This window comes from Podarcis filfolensis (assembly GCF_964270895.1).
Source record: "Podarcis filfolensis genome assembly, chromosome: 15".
Classification (NCBI taxonomy): Eukaryota; Metazoa; Chordata; class Lepidosauria; order Squamata; family Lacertidae; genus Podarcis; species Podarcis filfolensis.
The window spans coordinates 24901484-24916972 of NC_139618.1; the positions used below are offsets into that span (position 1 = coordinate 24901484).

General features: G+C 42.3%; 1 protein-coding gene across 1 annotated transcript in view; it reads left to right on the plus strand.

Moving 5' to 3' along the window:
- The first annotated feature begins 2942 nt into the window (after positions 1–2942).
- Positions 2943–15489, plus strand: part of SIK2 (salt inducible kinase 2) — an 82045-nt gene continuing 69498 nt past the window's right edge. Inside the window, 4 exon segments of the mRNA XM_083588409.1 lie at positions 2943–3005; positions 3007–3171; positions 3174–3374; positions 13472–13588. Coding sequence (XP_083444535.1) covers positions 2958–3005; positions 3007–3171; positions 3174–3374; positions 13472–13588 — 531 coding nt within the window. The 5' untranslated portion in view covers positions 2943–2957.

A 15489-nucleotide genomic window follows, 5' to 3' on the forward strand; every position in this document is an offset into this window, starting at 1 on the left:
TTGCTGGATCAAACTTACGGCTTAGCATTGTGTTCTCAGTGGCCAACCATATACCCATGGGAAACCCGCAAGAAGGACCTCACTACAACAGCGCTTTCCCCATAACAACTGACTTTCATAGGCATACTGCCTCCAGCTGTGGAGGTAGATCATAGGCATCGCGGTGTACAGAACAGAGAATCTTGGGTGCCAAGTCCCCTCTGAAATAGCCCTTTACAGAAGGGTTAATTGTAGCACGAAGGTTGCAGAGGTGGACATCACCTGAAGTTTGCCCCACATAAAACTTCCAGCTGCTATCTGACCGGTTGGTTTTTGTTGTTGCTCTTAGTGTCCAGGACTCATAGTTGTAGATATGTAAACAAATCGACACTTGCAAATTAATTATAGGCTTTTAACATCCTGCAGTAATGACCGTGGACAGATTAAATAAGAATTTGAAGTCAGACATGGGTAAAAACATGAGAACTAAAGCTGTTGAAAGTAGCTATTAGTTATTTAGATTTTCTCCTCACAACAGTCACACAAGATAGACCACTATGATTTCTACTATGGAAACTGAGGCTAAAAAAATCAGCTACACAAACTGTAGCCTGGTTCTGTACATAATTAGGCATCCCAAAGCATGTTAAAACCAAGTAACTTAAATTTATTGTTGTAGGATCCACAAAAAATATAGTCTGCCCTCTGGCTCATACTAGTTCTATCTCCAGAAACAGGTTTATGCTAGAATCTGTCTTTTCTCCATATTAACTTAAAAAACTCAGGCTCAAAAATACCCTTCAACTCTTTCTGTTTGGGTGGCACTGGCTAGCAGCTACCATACCATTGTTCATCTACCACCCTCCCATCTAGCTCAACAATTATGGGTATGATAAATCAATAATTAAAGTAAGTGCTGCACAGTTATTAAGATTTAAAACAAAGCAGGATCAAAATAAGTATCTTTTTAGCTACTTATTTTGGATTAAAAGGCAGAAATATCTCCATTACTCAATATCCTCTCATGCCCAGACTGTCCTAATCGCTTCCAAACCAGCGCTAGCTCAGTTTTGCCTTATAATTAGGAATGGTTTTGCAATCATCCAAGTACGGTAAGTTTGGAGTCCCCATAGGCTGCCAGGAGTAAATTGGGGGAATTATAGGATCAAGACAGAAGATAAAAGACACTATGGCACCTTGGAGACTGGTTTTGTTAGGCAATCATCTCTTTGACCTATGTCAGCGATATCGCAAGAGTTATATATTTCAGCGTCACAAGCAGACAAACCCTCTTCTGCTCCTTCTCCTTTTCCATAATGCCATGGCCCCACTGATTGGTATTTATGTTGTAGTATAAATACAATATAGATGCAGGAAGCATTTCCTAAGGTGTAACTATTCTCCCTCAAGTCTGCAATTTTGCTTTAGATTAGGATGTTGGTCTGTGGTTTTGTTGCAGAGTTGTGAAGAAGATTCTAGGGCACGCACAGTATATGGGGCACTGGTCCTCAGCCTGTTGGGCTTTCCCATTACCCCCCCCCCAACTTCAGCAACTGGGAAAGGTTGTCTTCCATGAGTGATCTTATTAAGAGGGGGGAAATCTAAAATTCATTCTTAGGGCAGCACCTTTATCAAGTCAACTAAAATATCACAAAATGCAAGTTTTGAGTTCACAATAAGAATCTATGTTTCCAAGGAAACCCAGGATTACCCAGCACCTAGTTTGCAAAAAAAAAAACAAAAAACCCCACCTAAATAAAACAGCTCACTGTGTGTGCATTATTTATTATTCCCATTTAATGGAAGCAGACAGATCACTTCCAAACAACCTAATGAGTATTTGTCCAGTTTTGTTTGCACTAAGTTTGCAAGATTATATACAATACCCTACCCAATTTATTGGGCATCCATTCCTATGTTTGCAAGGTTACATGGCATCAACGTCTAGTATCGGTAATTAGTGTCCCACTTTCCAGTTTTAACATCACTTTCCTTGCTGCAAAAAGGCTGATGGGTGTGTGTGTGCAGTTTACTTAATCACTTTCACTGTACAATCTGAATTTGCCAGTATGCAGTTGAATCCCATTCACAAGATTTCCTGATGACCCGAAAATCTTAACCAGGACAAAATAAAGTTTCCAACTTCATTAGGGTACACTGAAGCATCTCACTGTGAGGGAAACAGTAGAAGAGAAAGAATCTTCTCCCTCTGTAGAATGGATATGCACCAAAATGTGTCCATAAAAGTACATTGGGCACATTTATCAGGCAGGCCATTAGCTTGATCCAGTGAGGTTCTTCTGATGTTATGAAGCTCACCAGATTCGAACATTTTGGTATTGAAAGGGAACAACGAAACTAATCTTTCACGTCACAAAATTGGCCCTCCCATTGTGCCAAGCGGCGAGGGAGACGGTGACCACACGCATCAGGTGCAAAATGCGTGCAGCAAAATTATGTCACAGAACGTGAGGTAAAACGCGAGGCAAACCGCGTTTTCTGTGGCAGAAAGTGAACGTGTGGTAAAATGACGTGGCTGGCGAAGCAAAACGGTCCCTCGCAGGACGGACTCGATAGGGAACTGGGGAGAGAGGTTATGAATGTCAAAAAAAGAGCGCCTGCCCCCCCCCCCATTTTTAAAGCCAGAGCCGCTTCTCCTGATGCTTATGGCACAGCGAGGGGTGCTCGGTGCTAAAGCACAGTTTGAGAGAGGCGATAACACCTCGCGCAGCCCCACAAACGGGAAGGCAAAAAGGGGTGGAGGTGGGAGGAAAGCCCCTCAAGTATCGCGCGGGGGTTGATGGGGATTTCCCCCCTCCCCCTCCAATTGGCGGGAACGGCCCCCTGAACTGGGAAGTGGCGCGCGCGCGCGGCGGGAGGATAGAGAGCGATGGCGGGTGGGAGAGGAGATGGCCGTTGGAACATTCGCCCGCGGTTGGCTCCGGTTGCCGCGGCGACGCGCGCCCCCTCCCTCTCCGATGACGCGCGCCGTGACGCGCGGAGCCTGGGAGGAGCCAGGGGGAGGAGCCGAGCGCGGCGGCGGCGGCAGCGGCTGGGAGGGCGCCGGGCTTCAGTGGCGGCTGCTCAGTCCTTCGTGAGGGAAAGAGCGAGAGGGAGAGGCGGAGGGGAAGGAGCGGGGAAGCAGCCCCGGCGGCGGCGGCGGCAGGAGGTGGAGGAGGAGGTGGCGGCGGCGAGGAGGAGCGGGGAGCCGCCCGGGCAGCATGGTGATGGCCGAGCCCCGGCGGCTTCCCCCTGCTGCCGCGGCGCTGCTCTTGCAGCCGCCCCGCGGAGGGTCGGGCCCCGTCCGCGTCGGCTTCTACGAGATCGAGGGCACCCTGGGCAAGGGCAACTTCGCCGTGGTCAAGCTGGGCCGGCACCGCATCACGCGGAGCGAGGTGGGGAGAGGCGCCTGAGAGGAAAAGGGGAGCGCGGCCGTGGGGGGGGGGCGGGTGAGAGAGAGAAGGGAGGTGGGCATGGCGAGCCCCCCACCCTCACCTTTCGCTGGCAACGTTGAGAAGGGGGAGGGGATTCCCCCCCCCGAACAACACGCTTGTTGGGTGAGGATAACGTGTGAACGCGGGCGCCCCATTCTTCTTCCAACCAAGGGGGCGTTTCTCTATTTTTCCCCTTGGTGGAGGTTATGTTTGAAGGGGATCGAGCTGTGTCCCGCCTTATTTTCTTCCTTCTCTCCAACCACGGGTGGAGGGGGGGGAGCATTTCTATCAATCTCCTTCCTTCTCTCTTCCCCACCCCCTTCTCCTTGAGGTGTGCTGATGAAAGAAAGGTAAATGCTCCTTTCTCTCCCCCATTCTTTCTGCATCCATGTGTCTTTTCTCCTTGGGAAACTATAATAATGTGGATTCCGGGAAAGGGGAAGGGATTGTGGTGGGTCCTTTTTTGGGGGGTGACCCATAATACAAATATTCACAAGAGGAAGAAGGTGGTATTTTTCCTTCCCCCACCCCCATTCCTTTTTCTAAAAGTACTAAAGTCTTTGGGTGGGTGGGTGGGTGCTCTGGGAGCTTCTTTTCCACTTCATGGCCTTGCCCTTTGGGGTGCCTCAAGGTTGTGTCCTGTTTCTCTGTCATCTTTAACATCTGCAAGAAACCATTGGAGGGGGGAGTCATCGTGAGGTTCAGGCTAAATGTCATTCCTATGCAGATGACACACAGCCTTACCCCTCTTCTCTACCTGCAAGCCCTAGGGGGAGGCTGACTTGGAATGAATGCAGGTGGCCTAGTTGAAGCTGAATTAGGATAAAGAGAGAGGCAGTGTGGGGTGGGAAATCTGCTGATCTGGATGGAGATATGCAGCCAGTTTGGGATGGGGCTGCATTCCCCCTGAAACATCAAGTATGTGGTTTTGGGGTTCTCTTGTACTTGGTACTGTAACTGGGAGCTTGGATCCTGCCAGTGACTAGAGGTGCCTTTTTACCAGCTTAGGCTGGCTTCCAGTTGCAACCATGCCTGGAGAAAGCAAACCTTAACAGTTACACGTGTTTCGGCTGTATCCTGACTAATGCACAATTTTTAGGGCTGTGTTTAAAGACACTCAGAAACTTCAACAAGTACAGAATGCAGCTGCAAGAATTTCGGGGTGGGTGGGAGGGATGGCAGTCCAAGCATACTAGATTGATACTATACCAGTTGTCTTGGGTTACTTATTTATGGGCTCTAAAGTGCTGCATTTTACATTTAAAGCCATAACCTAGTCCCAAGCCTGCTCCTATATTAGCTGCTTGGGCTTTAAGGTTGCTCACAGGCCCGTCATCAAGGTCCATCAGCTAGTGATGGGGCACTTGTAGTGGTGGCCCAAAATGTCTGGAGCTTGCTTGTGAAAGAAATATGTGTTAGCTTTTAACATACCTTTAAAACTTTCTTAGTTTCATTCTTCATTTTTCTAAATATGTGACGAGATTCTAAACGGCTGCTGCTTTTAGTTTTGTAATTGAATCATTTTGTATGTACAGTAGTTTAAAATTTGTTTCATACTGCATTAATTATAATTTGTTAGCTGCCTTGGGAGGGCTTTACCTTAAAAGGTAGTGTATACATTTTTCAAGTAAATAATAAAAAGCGAGCAGCAGGGTTCTCCCTCCTTCCCATCTCACCACTTTAGAAAGTATTACGCGAAAATGATGCTAGAAATGTTGCGAGGGAAGGGGGCAGTTTAGTAACGAAATGAGAGCCAGCCTAATAAAAGACAGTCTTGGGTTTCCTAAAAGGAACATTGCCTTCACTGGAGAAGGTGCATCCTCACAAAGATACTTCCCACCCACCCCTTCCAAAATGTACTTTTTCCAGGTATACGCACATGAGAAGGATGCTGGCTTCATTAATGCTGCAGGACATAGTTATGAGAAGGTGTGTGTGGTGGTGATCCAAAAGGGTGTCTCCTTATAAAGCCCCCCATTAAAATCAAGAGGTGTTTGCTTGTCATGACTTGCCCCTCCAGAAAGAAGAACCACACCCTGGAAAAGAGGTTTTTGTGATAAAACAAGATTTTCACTAGGAGGACGATCTTCGCTTTCCTCTCACCTTGGAGAATGGAGCATTATATCAAAGGAAGTGCTTGTAGTGAACACAGATTATAGATATGTTCTTGAAACATAGTGTCCATGGGTGGTCTTTTAGAGGAAGTTTTAGAGGGGTGTCAACCCCCCCAGCTTTCTTCGGACCTTGATCATTTTGTCCAGGAAATGAGCCTCGGCAGAAGGGAAAGGGTGGTGGAGTCATGGCACTCTGAAATATCCTCCCACAGGAGACCTGATCCTCAAAAGTAGGTGATAAAGGTTGTTCATAACAGGGTGATAAGTGGAGGGTGCTTCATCAAAGAAAAACAAAACAAAATATATCCCGAGAAAAAGGCTAATGGGCAATAATGGAGCATGGCATCAAGCATATGGATGGGTTTAGAGCAGGAGTCAGCAAACTTTTTCAGCAGGGGGCTGGTCCACTGCCCCTCAGACCTTGTGGGGGGCCGGACTATATTTTTTTTGGGGGGGGAATTAATGAATTCCTATGCCCCACAAATAACCCAGAAATGCATTTTAAATAAAAGCACACGTTCTACTCATGTAAAAACACGCTGATTACCAGATTGTCCGTGGGCCGGATTTAGAAGGTGATTGGGCCGGATCCAGCCCCTGGGCCTTAGTTTGCCTACCCATTCAGCGGTTCTCAACCTGTGGGTCCCCAGATGTTGTTGGACTACAACTCCCATCATCCCTGAGCTCTGGCCTTGCTAACTAGGGGTGATGGGAGTTGTAGTTCAACAACATCTGAGCCCCCAAGAAAGTGTGATTAGAGAGAGAAAGAGAGATGCCAGTCTTCTTTGTTGTGCAGGGTGGGTTGGAGTATTCTGAAAATGGTTGACACGTCTAAAAGGGGCTCTGTCTCAGAAGGACATGGCTGTGCTAATTTTGTGGTGGTTCTTTGCAAATGGGCAGTGGCTTCAGTGACTGGAGTTGGGGGAAAGAGTCAAATAAGGCCATTGGGAAGCAGGAACTGGCATTTAGGCATCGCATGGTGAACATGATTATATTTTCCCTTCATGAAATTTGGGATTAGAAGGGAGGCTGCACCTAAAGAAAAGGCAGTTTTATGATAATTGTAGGCATAAATATGGGGAGGAGGAAGAAGAGGGGACATAGAAATTTACCTAAGAAGTGGGTTTTGGGGGGTTGTAGCGGAGAAAGGGTGTTGTAATTTAAAACAAGGATTAGTATGTAGGATATGGTATGAAAAAATGGTTTTTTAAAAAAGGGAGTTCCTGAGCACAATGAGGTAACAAGGTCAGTCGTGTGCCTAAGCAAACTGATCAGAATGATTCCTGGCACTCAGGAAGATTTCCTAGCAGGGTATCTTGTCCCTTGCTCTCAGCTGATTTTGATCTTCAGTGGTATAACTGAACTCTGCTATTGTCCTTGTAGCCTCAACCACAGTCATTTCCTTTCCAGTAACTGGGAATGTGATGGGGAAGCGTAACTTCCTTTGTCCCTTTTTTTTTCATTCCGGCAGCAAATGAGGTTAAGAAGCTAGCCCAGGCCTGGCATAATGTTTGCACCTGTCAGTTTTTCTGCAACCAGAAGAATGAATGAGAGTTTATTTTTCTACTTCTCAGAAGAACTCTCAAAGCAAAACATGCTGGGATACCTTGTCAAACTTTACTGCTTTTGCTCTTAGTCCATTTTTCGTGCAGACATCCCTGGCAGCATGCCCTTGGCTCATTCCATTACTGCATCTTGGAAGTGGGGAGGTGATACATGCTGCCCTTTTAGTTGTCTCAACTCTTCGATAGTTATACCTTGGATGAGAATGATAGCAATTCTGGACGCTGGGTTTGTTATTTATCTTTTTGCAAATCACAAAAGTCAAACCTCAGAGTGCTAAGCTCCCATCTATTTTGGAAAGATCACAAAACTTAGTTCCCTTGACCTGGAGTCAGTTTAAAGAAGGATGGTTCTATTTTACCTCCCAATCATATGAATCATTCTGTCTGTGTACTAAATTAAGGCCATGAGAATCTTTTTGAATGCAAACTACACATTAAAGAAGATGCAAGTCTCAAGGGGGGAAAGCAGAGGGTACACGTAATTACAGTTTATTGGATAAATAGGTAGCTTGGTTAAGTATTAAATGAATGACTGAAGTAGTTTTTGTGGGATTTTATTAAAGTATCTAAAACATGCTAGATTTTATTTAAGCAACTGAAAAGTTTGTTCCTAATAGAGGCTAGTACCTTAGCTGATTTTATGCATCTTTGTAGTTGTTTGTGTTCCTAGTATTTTAGCTAATGTTTTCTGAAGTTGAGAAACTGCTTACATTTTTAAAGTAAAGTTGGTGGGAAGGCTAACTTAATTACAGCATTATGTTGTGTAGGTAGAAACAGATGAAAACTAGCGAGTTTTTAATGCCTTTAATACATAATGCTTTATTCACTTAATTCATTCACTTTGGGTTGCACTTTCCATATTACATTGTAGTGACTGTTAGGTAATTTTGTACAAATTATTCCCTGCTTGATTTTTGCCCCATTTTTTAGTCAAGTGTACCAATGTAATGTTGTTAGGGGAGGTTTCAACGTTTGCTGAAAATAATGAAAAACGTTACATTGTAAATAACTTTACTTGGAGACTTCAAGATCCATTAATAAAAACACCTCTCTGAGCACTTGCAATTTTTATGTAAATACCTGGCATTATTTTTAATATCTGTCAATAATAAGATTGGATTTGGCAGTAACCTACAGGACATTGCACAGAAAGTGTCAGATACAGCAAGGATGCATGAGTAGCTAGAGACTGATGTATGAACAGAAAGAACCAATTTTGGCTTCTGTAGTTGTAGTTGTTGGACACAACAGGGCTCAGAGTGTAAAACGTGTAAAAATAGATGTTTGTAAAGAAGCTTTCTGTTGCTAAAGGGGATCATAAATTGAAATGGCATTCCTTCATGGTGACAGCCATGCACCTTATTCAAATTTCAAATAAGAAATTCACCTCTGTTTCTGATGTTAAGTCGAGAGATTACAATGTTATGCCATCCTGGTGGTAGTTTTTGAAATTATTTTCTTGTTCTGCACTCAGCTTTCCTTTTTATAATTCCATACTTTAAAATTCTGCTAAAATGTAACATGATCACCTTGTCTCATGACTTTTCTTGATAACTTGATATACACGGGGGTGTCTTATACACAGAAAAGTACAGTAAGCAATTTGAGGGATTCATGAGCTCTGCTGGATTGGTGAGAGAGGATTGTACAAAACTATGCATGGCTCCACTTTATCTCCCCACTCCCAGTTCTGCTTTCCGCAATGCAGGAAGCCCCTTTGAGATGTTTCTGTTTCAAGTATTTAGTGCATACTGTATTATTATTAAGAACATAGAAATTGCCTGATAAATCAGTGTTGGTTTCATCTATCCAGTATCTTGATGGATGGTGGTCACTACTTTAATGTTTTGCAGTGGGTTGCAGTTTTTTTCTTCCTATCTGTATGTGACCATTTGCAGCTGTCACAGCATCTCTAGAAAGAGGCCCATTTTGGTTATGTCACAGAGGTGTGTGGCAATTAGGGCTGCAAAGATTCAGAAGCAATATGCTTTGGTTTGCCTCTGCAAGGGAGAGGAACTTAAAACAAGAGAAAGAAATAGATTTGGGCAAAACCCCTATGATAATCATGTTGATAAACTTCTGTGAGCAAAGATTTAGAATGCATATTCAAAAGAAGTATTAACAGTGGTGAATTGTATTTAGATTGGGTGGACTAGACTGCTATGGTTCAAGCATCTGGTATTGTGTTTCTCATAACTGGCATAAGTTTTGCTTCCTAACTTTTGCTGCTTTATTAAGGCTGAAAAATGCTTATATTCAAGGATATCTTAAAATCATTCTCAAAAGAAATCAGAAGTGGGCCAAAACACTATTAACTTTTGAAATGTAGCATTAACAATCTACAGCTATAAGTGTTGGTGACAAAGTGTTCTGTAAAAAGGATTTGACAGTGAAGACTAGAACTACAACAGAATGTATGTAGTTTTCCCCTCCCTTCTCATGTTTCATAATTAGAGGAAATAAGTGGAAGTTAGGGAAGTAACTTGGTTGACTTACTGAAAACTAAATTTCTTGGAACTGTATAGCTTCCAGACCTTCAAATGAAATAATTTATTTCATCATTGTTTGGAAAGGTTATATTGCTAGCAGATATCCATAGCATGGAGAGAATGGGGGAGTAGCAGCAAGATGGATTAGCACTGTGAATCTGGAACCAAGTTTACAGGAAAATTGCAAGTATTTCCACACTTTTGAAAATGTGGTCTCTATTCTGGAGGTTCTTCCTGGAGTTTCATTGTGCTCTTGGCCACAAATAAATGCAAGGAAAAGGAAGATCTTCCTTTTTATTAAATTGAAATAAAGAACAATTGAAATACAACTCAAATGCATTTGGACAGATCAGCTATGATTGCCAAGTCACCATATGTTCTTCTTTTTCAGCAATTTTGATCCTTGCTGAGCTGCCTGACCACTTTTTAAACTGAATTTCAGTTTTGTAGTGCCCCCCCAACCTGAACTTCTCCTTTGTACTTAATCAGCTTTCTAAATTGTGGCCTAAATTTGTGGTCACATCTTTGGGAGTTAACCTGATTTGAAGTTTCTGCCATCAGCTAGTTATTTTGTACTGTTTCAAGCTAGATGGGCTCTTGGAGAAATGTTCTGAAGACACCACGTCTTCTTTGAGTTTGATTCTTAAACATTATAGAAAACATAGACATATCCTTTTCCCACTTCAGGAAATACTGGGCTGTAGCAAAAGAAACTGTTGTGCCAAACATTTATAAATAATTAAGCTTTTTGCTCAATCAGGATTTGTTTTCCTTGTGGCCAGGAGCTGCTTCCAAAGTTACAATAAGAAATGGTTGTGTTTGCCTTCTGAGTCCCTCCTTGGCTTGTAACCACTTTGAAGTCAATGCTCATGCATGGTTTTATGCATGATAAAGAGGGTGAGCTGTCGTGATTATCAATGAATACCCTTGACTTGCAAGACAGATGCACCTGCAGTCTCAAAATCTCTTGCAGTGTCTTAGCATGGCTGGGGTGGGATAAGACGAATTTCTGCTTTCTGAATGAGTGAGCAAAAAGGAGAGTGGTGTATGGGTGAGAGATGAGGATGCCCCCAGATTTTAGTTTAACCAAAATGTTCTTTAGTAGCACAATAGGAGCAGGACTGGAAAAGATCTCTACTTGAGATCCCAGAGACGGTCACTGCCTTGCCTGACTATTGACAATATCTGACTCCGTATTGTTTTTAATAGGACTATGTAGCTTAATGTACCTTTATACACTTGCATGGCAGCTGAGGTGTCTAGGAAGGATAAAAATTCTACTAGCTTCTGTTTCTAGTAAGTTTTTATGTTTCAATGATTCATCAGTCGTTCACCCTTCTTTAAAAGCATTGCTAATCTTAATGATACTTTGTGACATTTTCACAGGTTAGTTATCTATTGGGTAAACAAAGGAAGTGTGGGTTTAATTCCTCTTCAAAAGAGTGTTGACATTCACTTTTCCTGAATGCCTGTTTGGTCTTAAACAAAGAAAATAGAAGCTTTAAGCAGCTTGTTGCAGGATTGGAGCTTTAAGCTCTGGTTACATGGTCACTTAAGTCATTTATTAGTAGTTGTAGCACTTCACATATATATCGGAGGATATAGGTCTCTATATAGAACCAGATAGTTGTCTAAATTCAGTGAGTGAAGTCTTCTTAATTTGCTGTGGGTATGCAACTAAATTTGCTGCGATTATACTGCTACAGGGAAGTTGATCTCTCCATGCTGGATCAGTTCTCATGGAGATCTTGGATCAAGAAAATTTCATAGTAGATTTGTAAGAAACCTGAAGATCCATTTCTAGATCAAGTCATGCACTGAATCAGGATCCTGCTTGCTCCTTAAAACAAAATGTATTATTTAATATAGCAGTTTGAGATCAATCCAAATGATATGGTATATCATAATAGCAAGGGCCACACAGCAATAAAATAGATGTCCACTGGAGAAGAAACAACTTAATACAAACACAGAACATTCAAGCAATCAAGAATCATTCCTTTTTCTTCAGTCTTCTGCCCTGCACCATCTCAAATGTTTGGGGCATATAATGGAAAAAAATAGACATATAGGAATAAATGGAAAAAGTAGAAACACAAAATACAAATTAACACACCCCCCACAACCCAGTAGGTTCTTAATATTTAAACATCATAACAAATGACAGTGATTCTGAAAGATCCTGGGGCTTGGGTGAATCCTGCCAGAAGAAGGATTTCTGCTGTTGAAGGGGCTGCTGAGAATACATCTTTGTCCAATTTTGTAGTCTCCATGCTTTCCATATCAAACCAATTCCATGCCACAAAGATTTTGTGCCATGCTTGTATATGATGTTGGTAACCATTGCTACAGTTTTTCAGAGGTCATTCAGCTCAGGCACTGAAGCAAGATTGTCCACTGATCCATGTAGTATTTTCAGTTGCACATTCACACATTCATTTTCATTTGCATTTGAAATGTATCTGTGAACTCATTACTGCATTTCTTTATAACTCCTTCCACACCATTGCCTGAGAACTGGGGGTTTTCAAGCCCAAAACTAGAGTGTATTTTTTCATCATCATCATTATTAATTAAATTTCTATACTTCCCTGCATCCAAAGATCACAGGGCAGTTTACAATAGAAAAACTCAAAAATATGTGCAATAATAACAACCAAAAACAACAACCTGCCCACACTGTATATAAGCTGAGCTGTATTTAAGTGGGGTGAGTTTCCCTAAGGAGAGCTTATTCTCAAGTCCTAACATTGTGATTATAAATTACTTTATGTATGAGACATTAATCACAGTTAAAATAAAGTGTATGTAATAATTCAAACTACGTTGATTTTGTTTTTGTACTAAATATGAAATACTATGCAAATTTCTGCTTAAATTGTATTTTTGTATTCAACAACTTCTATGGGGGGGGTTAGTACATGGGGGTTCTTATTAATAGAGTAGGCACATGAGATTTTTTTAAAAAATCAAGTTGTCTATTACTAGTGGGAACAAGCTTCTAAGCAATTGGCTGGGATGCAGAAAGCTACTTTAGGAAAACTTGCATGTGCCAAGTAGCTTTTGGTTTGTTGATTGCGGTCCCCCCCCCAAAAAAACCTGCAACATCCCCCAATAAGTAATGATTTCTTATTTAGCCTGTGGACTGCTACTAAAGGATCACTAATTCAAAGCGGCCTTGAGGTTGCAGAATGAGTTGCAATATCTATTATTCACTTGTGAATGATCATATATTGCCTTCAGCCAAAATGTGTGCAAGTCTTTTTGCCTTTGCAAAGGCACATGCTACAGCCTTTCTTAACTACAGTTTCCTGGTTTGTCTGAACTGGGCCACAATAGATATCTGCTTTGGAACAAGCCAGGGTGATGGAACCGTGGCTTGAGGTTGTTTTAAGATTATGAGTTTTTGCAAAGTTGGTTCAGACAACATCAAGACAAAGTGCAAAATTCTGTTCATATCTGTTACTAGAAAGCAACAGATAGAATGGAATGGCACAGGGAAAATGCTATAGAGATCTTCATTTCCATGGCATGCTGGCCCTCAGGACTTTCCTATTGGGGTCCTGTTTGTTTTGAAACACCTTGTTCCTCTTTAGCATAAAATGTGAAAGTAGACTCCCCTGTGTATAATAAAATGTAATCATGTTTTACTAAAGTTCTGGCCAAGTGTCTGAACTTGTTCTTTCTGTTACAAAGGAAGTGTTGAGCACCTGCGTGCTAACATGTTAAGTGTATTTTCAAATTCCCTCCAAAATACTTTGTTTTGTGAGTATAACACTGTAGTTCTCTTAGAAAAAATAAAGAAAAAATTGGGTCATAACCTATATACTACCTTTTTGACCTGGTCTGGCAAAGCCGACTTTAAAAATTCTTCTTGTAATTGGTTCTAGGTGGCAATAAAAATCATTGACAAATCCCAGCTAGATTCGGTGAACCTGGAGAAAATTTATCGTGAAGTGCAGATAATGAAAATGTTGGACCACCCACACATTATCAAGCTTTATCAGGTACGTAGCTGTATTCCCTGCCAAATCTTCATGTTAAGGGTTTGAGTTTGTGAGAATTAAGCCCTGTGTCCCATGAAGTCCTGTATTGTAAGTTTTTTCTGGTTGCTGTTGGTTGGAGTTTTTATGTGGCAGTTTTATAAATCTGGCAGGTTTATAAATCTGGAAATAATTAAAAATCGGTATATATCAGAGGAGGTTTTTACTTGGTTGTTTGTGAACAAATGACATCAGAATGGTTTTGAATAATTCATCAATTCACGGGGACTGAGCTCCCATTAACTTGAACAGCCACAGACAAGGAAAGCTAAACATCTGACAGATTCCCCAGTCAGCCCAAGACCCTCGTTGACAGGAACAGACACCCAGTAGGTTTTAGGTTAGAGTGCAGGGAATCTGCTTAGTGTGGAAGTTCAGTCACTTGATGATATTGCCTCTCTCATACCCACCATAAGGCCAGGTCCATATGGGTCAGAATTATTTCATCTTTTATAGCATCCTGTTTGTTATGAAATATGCAATTTGACCTGAATGCTTCTGTGACAATGGCCAGGTTTGCCCATCGCAATCAGGAGCTCCAAGTGAATCTGATGTCAAGCCAAAGTGAAACAGTGTGAATGCAAGCTGTACTTGCAAAGGAACAATTAAGAATGTACCCTACAGTTACTGATTGTTCCTTTCTGAGCTCAGCTTGCAGTCAGTGCTGTTTAACTTTGGTGCCAAAGGGAAGCCACCCTGTTTTTGCCTGGGGGTCAGAGTCACCTGATGATGTCAAAAGGGTGACCTCACCCATTCATCAGACGTGGCCCATGGAGGGTTGGCCGCAATGTGATCTGGCAGAAAATAGTTGCCTATGCCTATGTCAAACCATAGTTATATTTACTGAGAATAAGTAGCATGCTTCTGCACACTGCTTAAAAGTGCCCTCTTGACACTATTCCTATTCCTGGCCATGCTTCACGGGGAGCATCAGACCACAAGCTATGGCTTGTTGTGCCACCTAACCCAGGCTTGTGGTTTGTTTCTCTCCAAACAAACTGCAAGCTGTAAGCCAAGGTTTATCCAGGAGTAGGAGAAGAGTGAAGCAGGAATTTTGAGCAGCGTGTACAAACCCACCGCTTGCTTGCATCTGCTTTTACAGTCATACCTTGGGATGAATACGCTTCGGGTCAGGCAAATTTGGGTTGCGCTCCGCGGCAACCCGGAAGTAACGGAGTGCGTTAATTCCGGGTTTCACCGCGCGCGCATGCACAGACCGTCAAAATGACGTCATGCGCAGAAGCGCCGAAACGTGGCACGTGTGGACGCGGGTTACATTCGCTTCGGGATACGAATGGGGCTCCGGAACGGATCCCATTCGCATCCTGAGGTACCACTGTATTTAATGTGATGTGTGATCACAGCCAATGAGAATTCAATACAGTAGTACAATCTACAAAATAAATTTCCTAGAGTGGAAAAGAGAACTGTCTAAAACTGAGCTAAAGCTTTGGATGTGGATTTTGCTAATGTGTGTTTTAACTGGAGAACTTTTTTTAGAAATCTGCTTGGTTTAACCTGATTTTCTTTTCCCCATTATGGTACTTGATTTGCTCTAAACCTTGATTGTGTGAAGGTGGGAAATCATTCTTTCAGGCATGACTCCATCGCTTTGTTTTAATGTGTTAGCCTGATGCTGCTAGAGTGTTTGGGTTGCTAATGCTTAAATCTGAACCCAAGGGCCCATTTATGCTACAGATGTGACTAGTATAGATTTGTTTTTTAATGTCATTGCTTCCCCCAAAGTTTCCAGGAAGTGTTGTTTGTCAAGGTTCTGAGAACTATTTTGTAGGCTTCCCTAGTTCTCAGCTTCCTTATGGGGAGCCATTAAATTTGCTTAAAATGTTTACATGCCCTAAACTGTT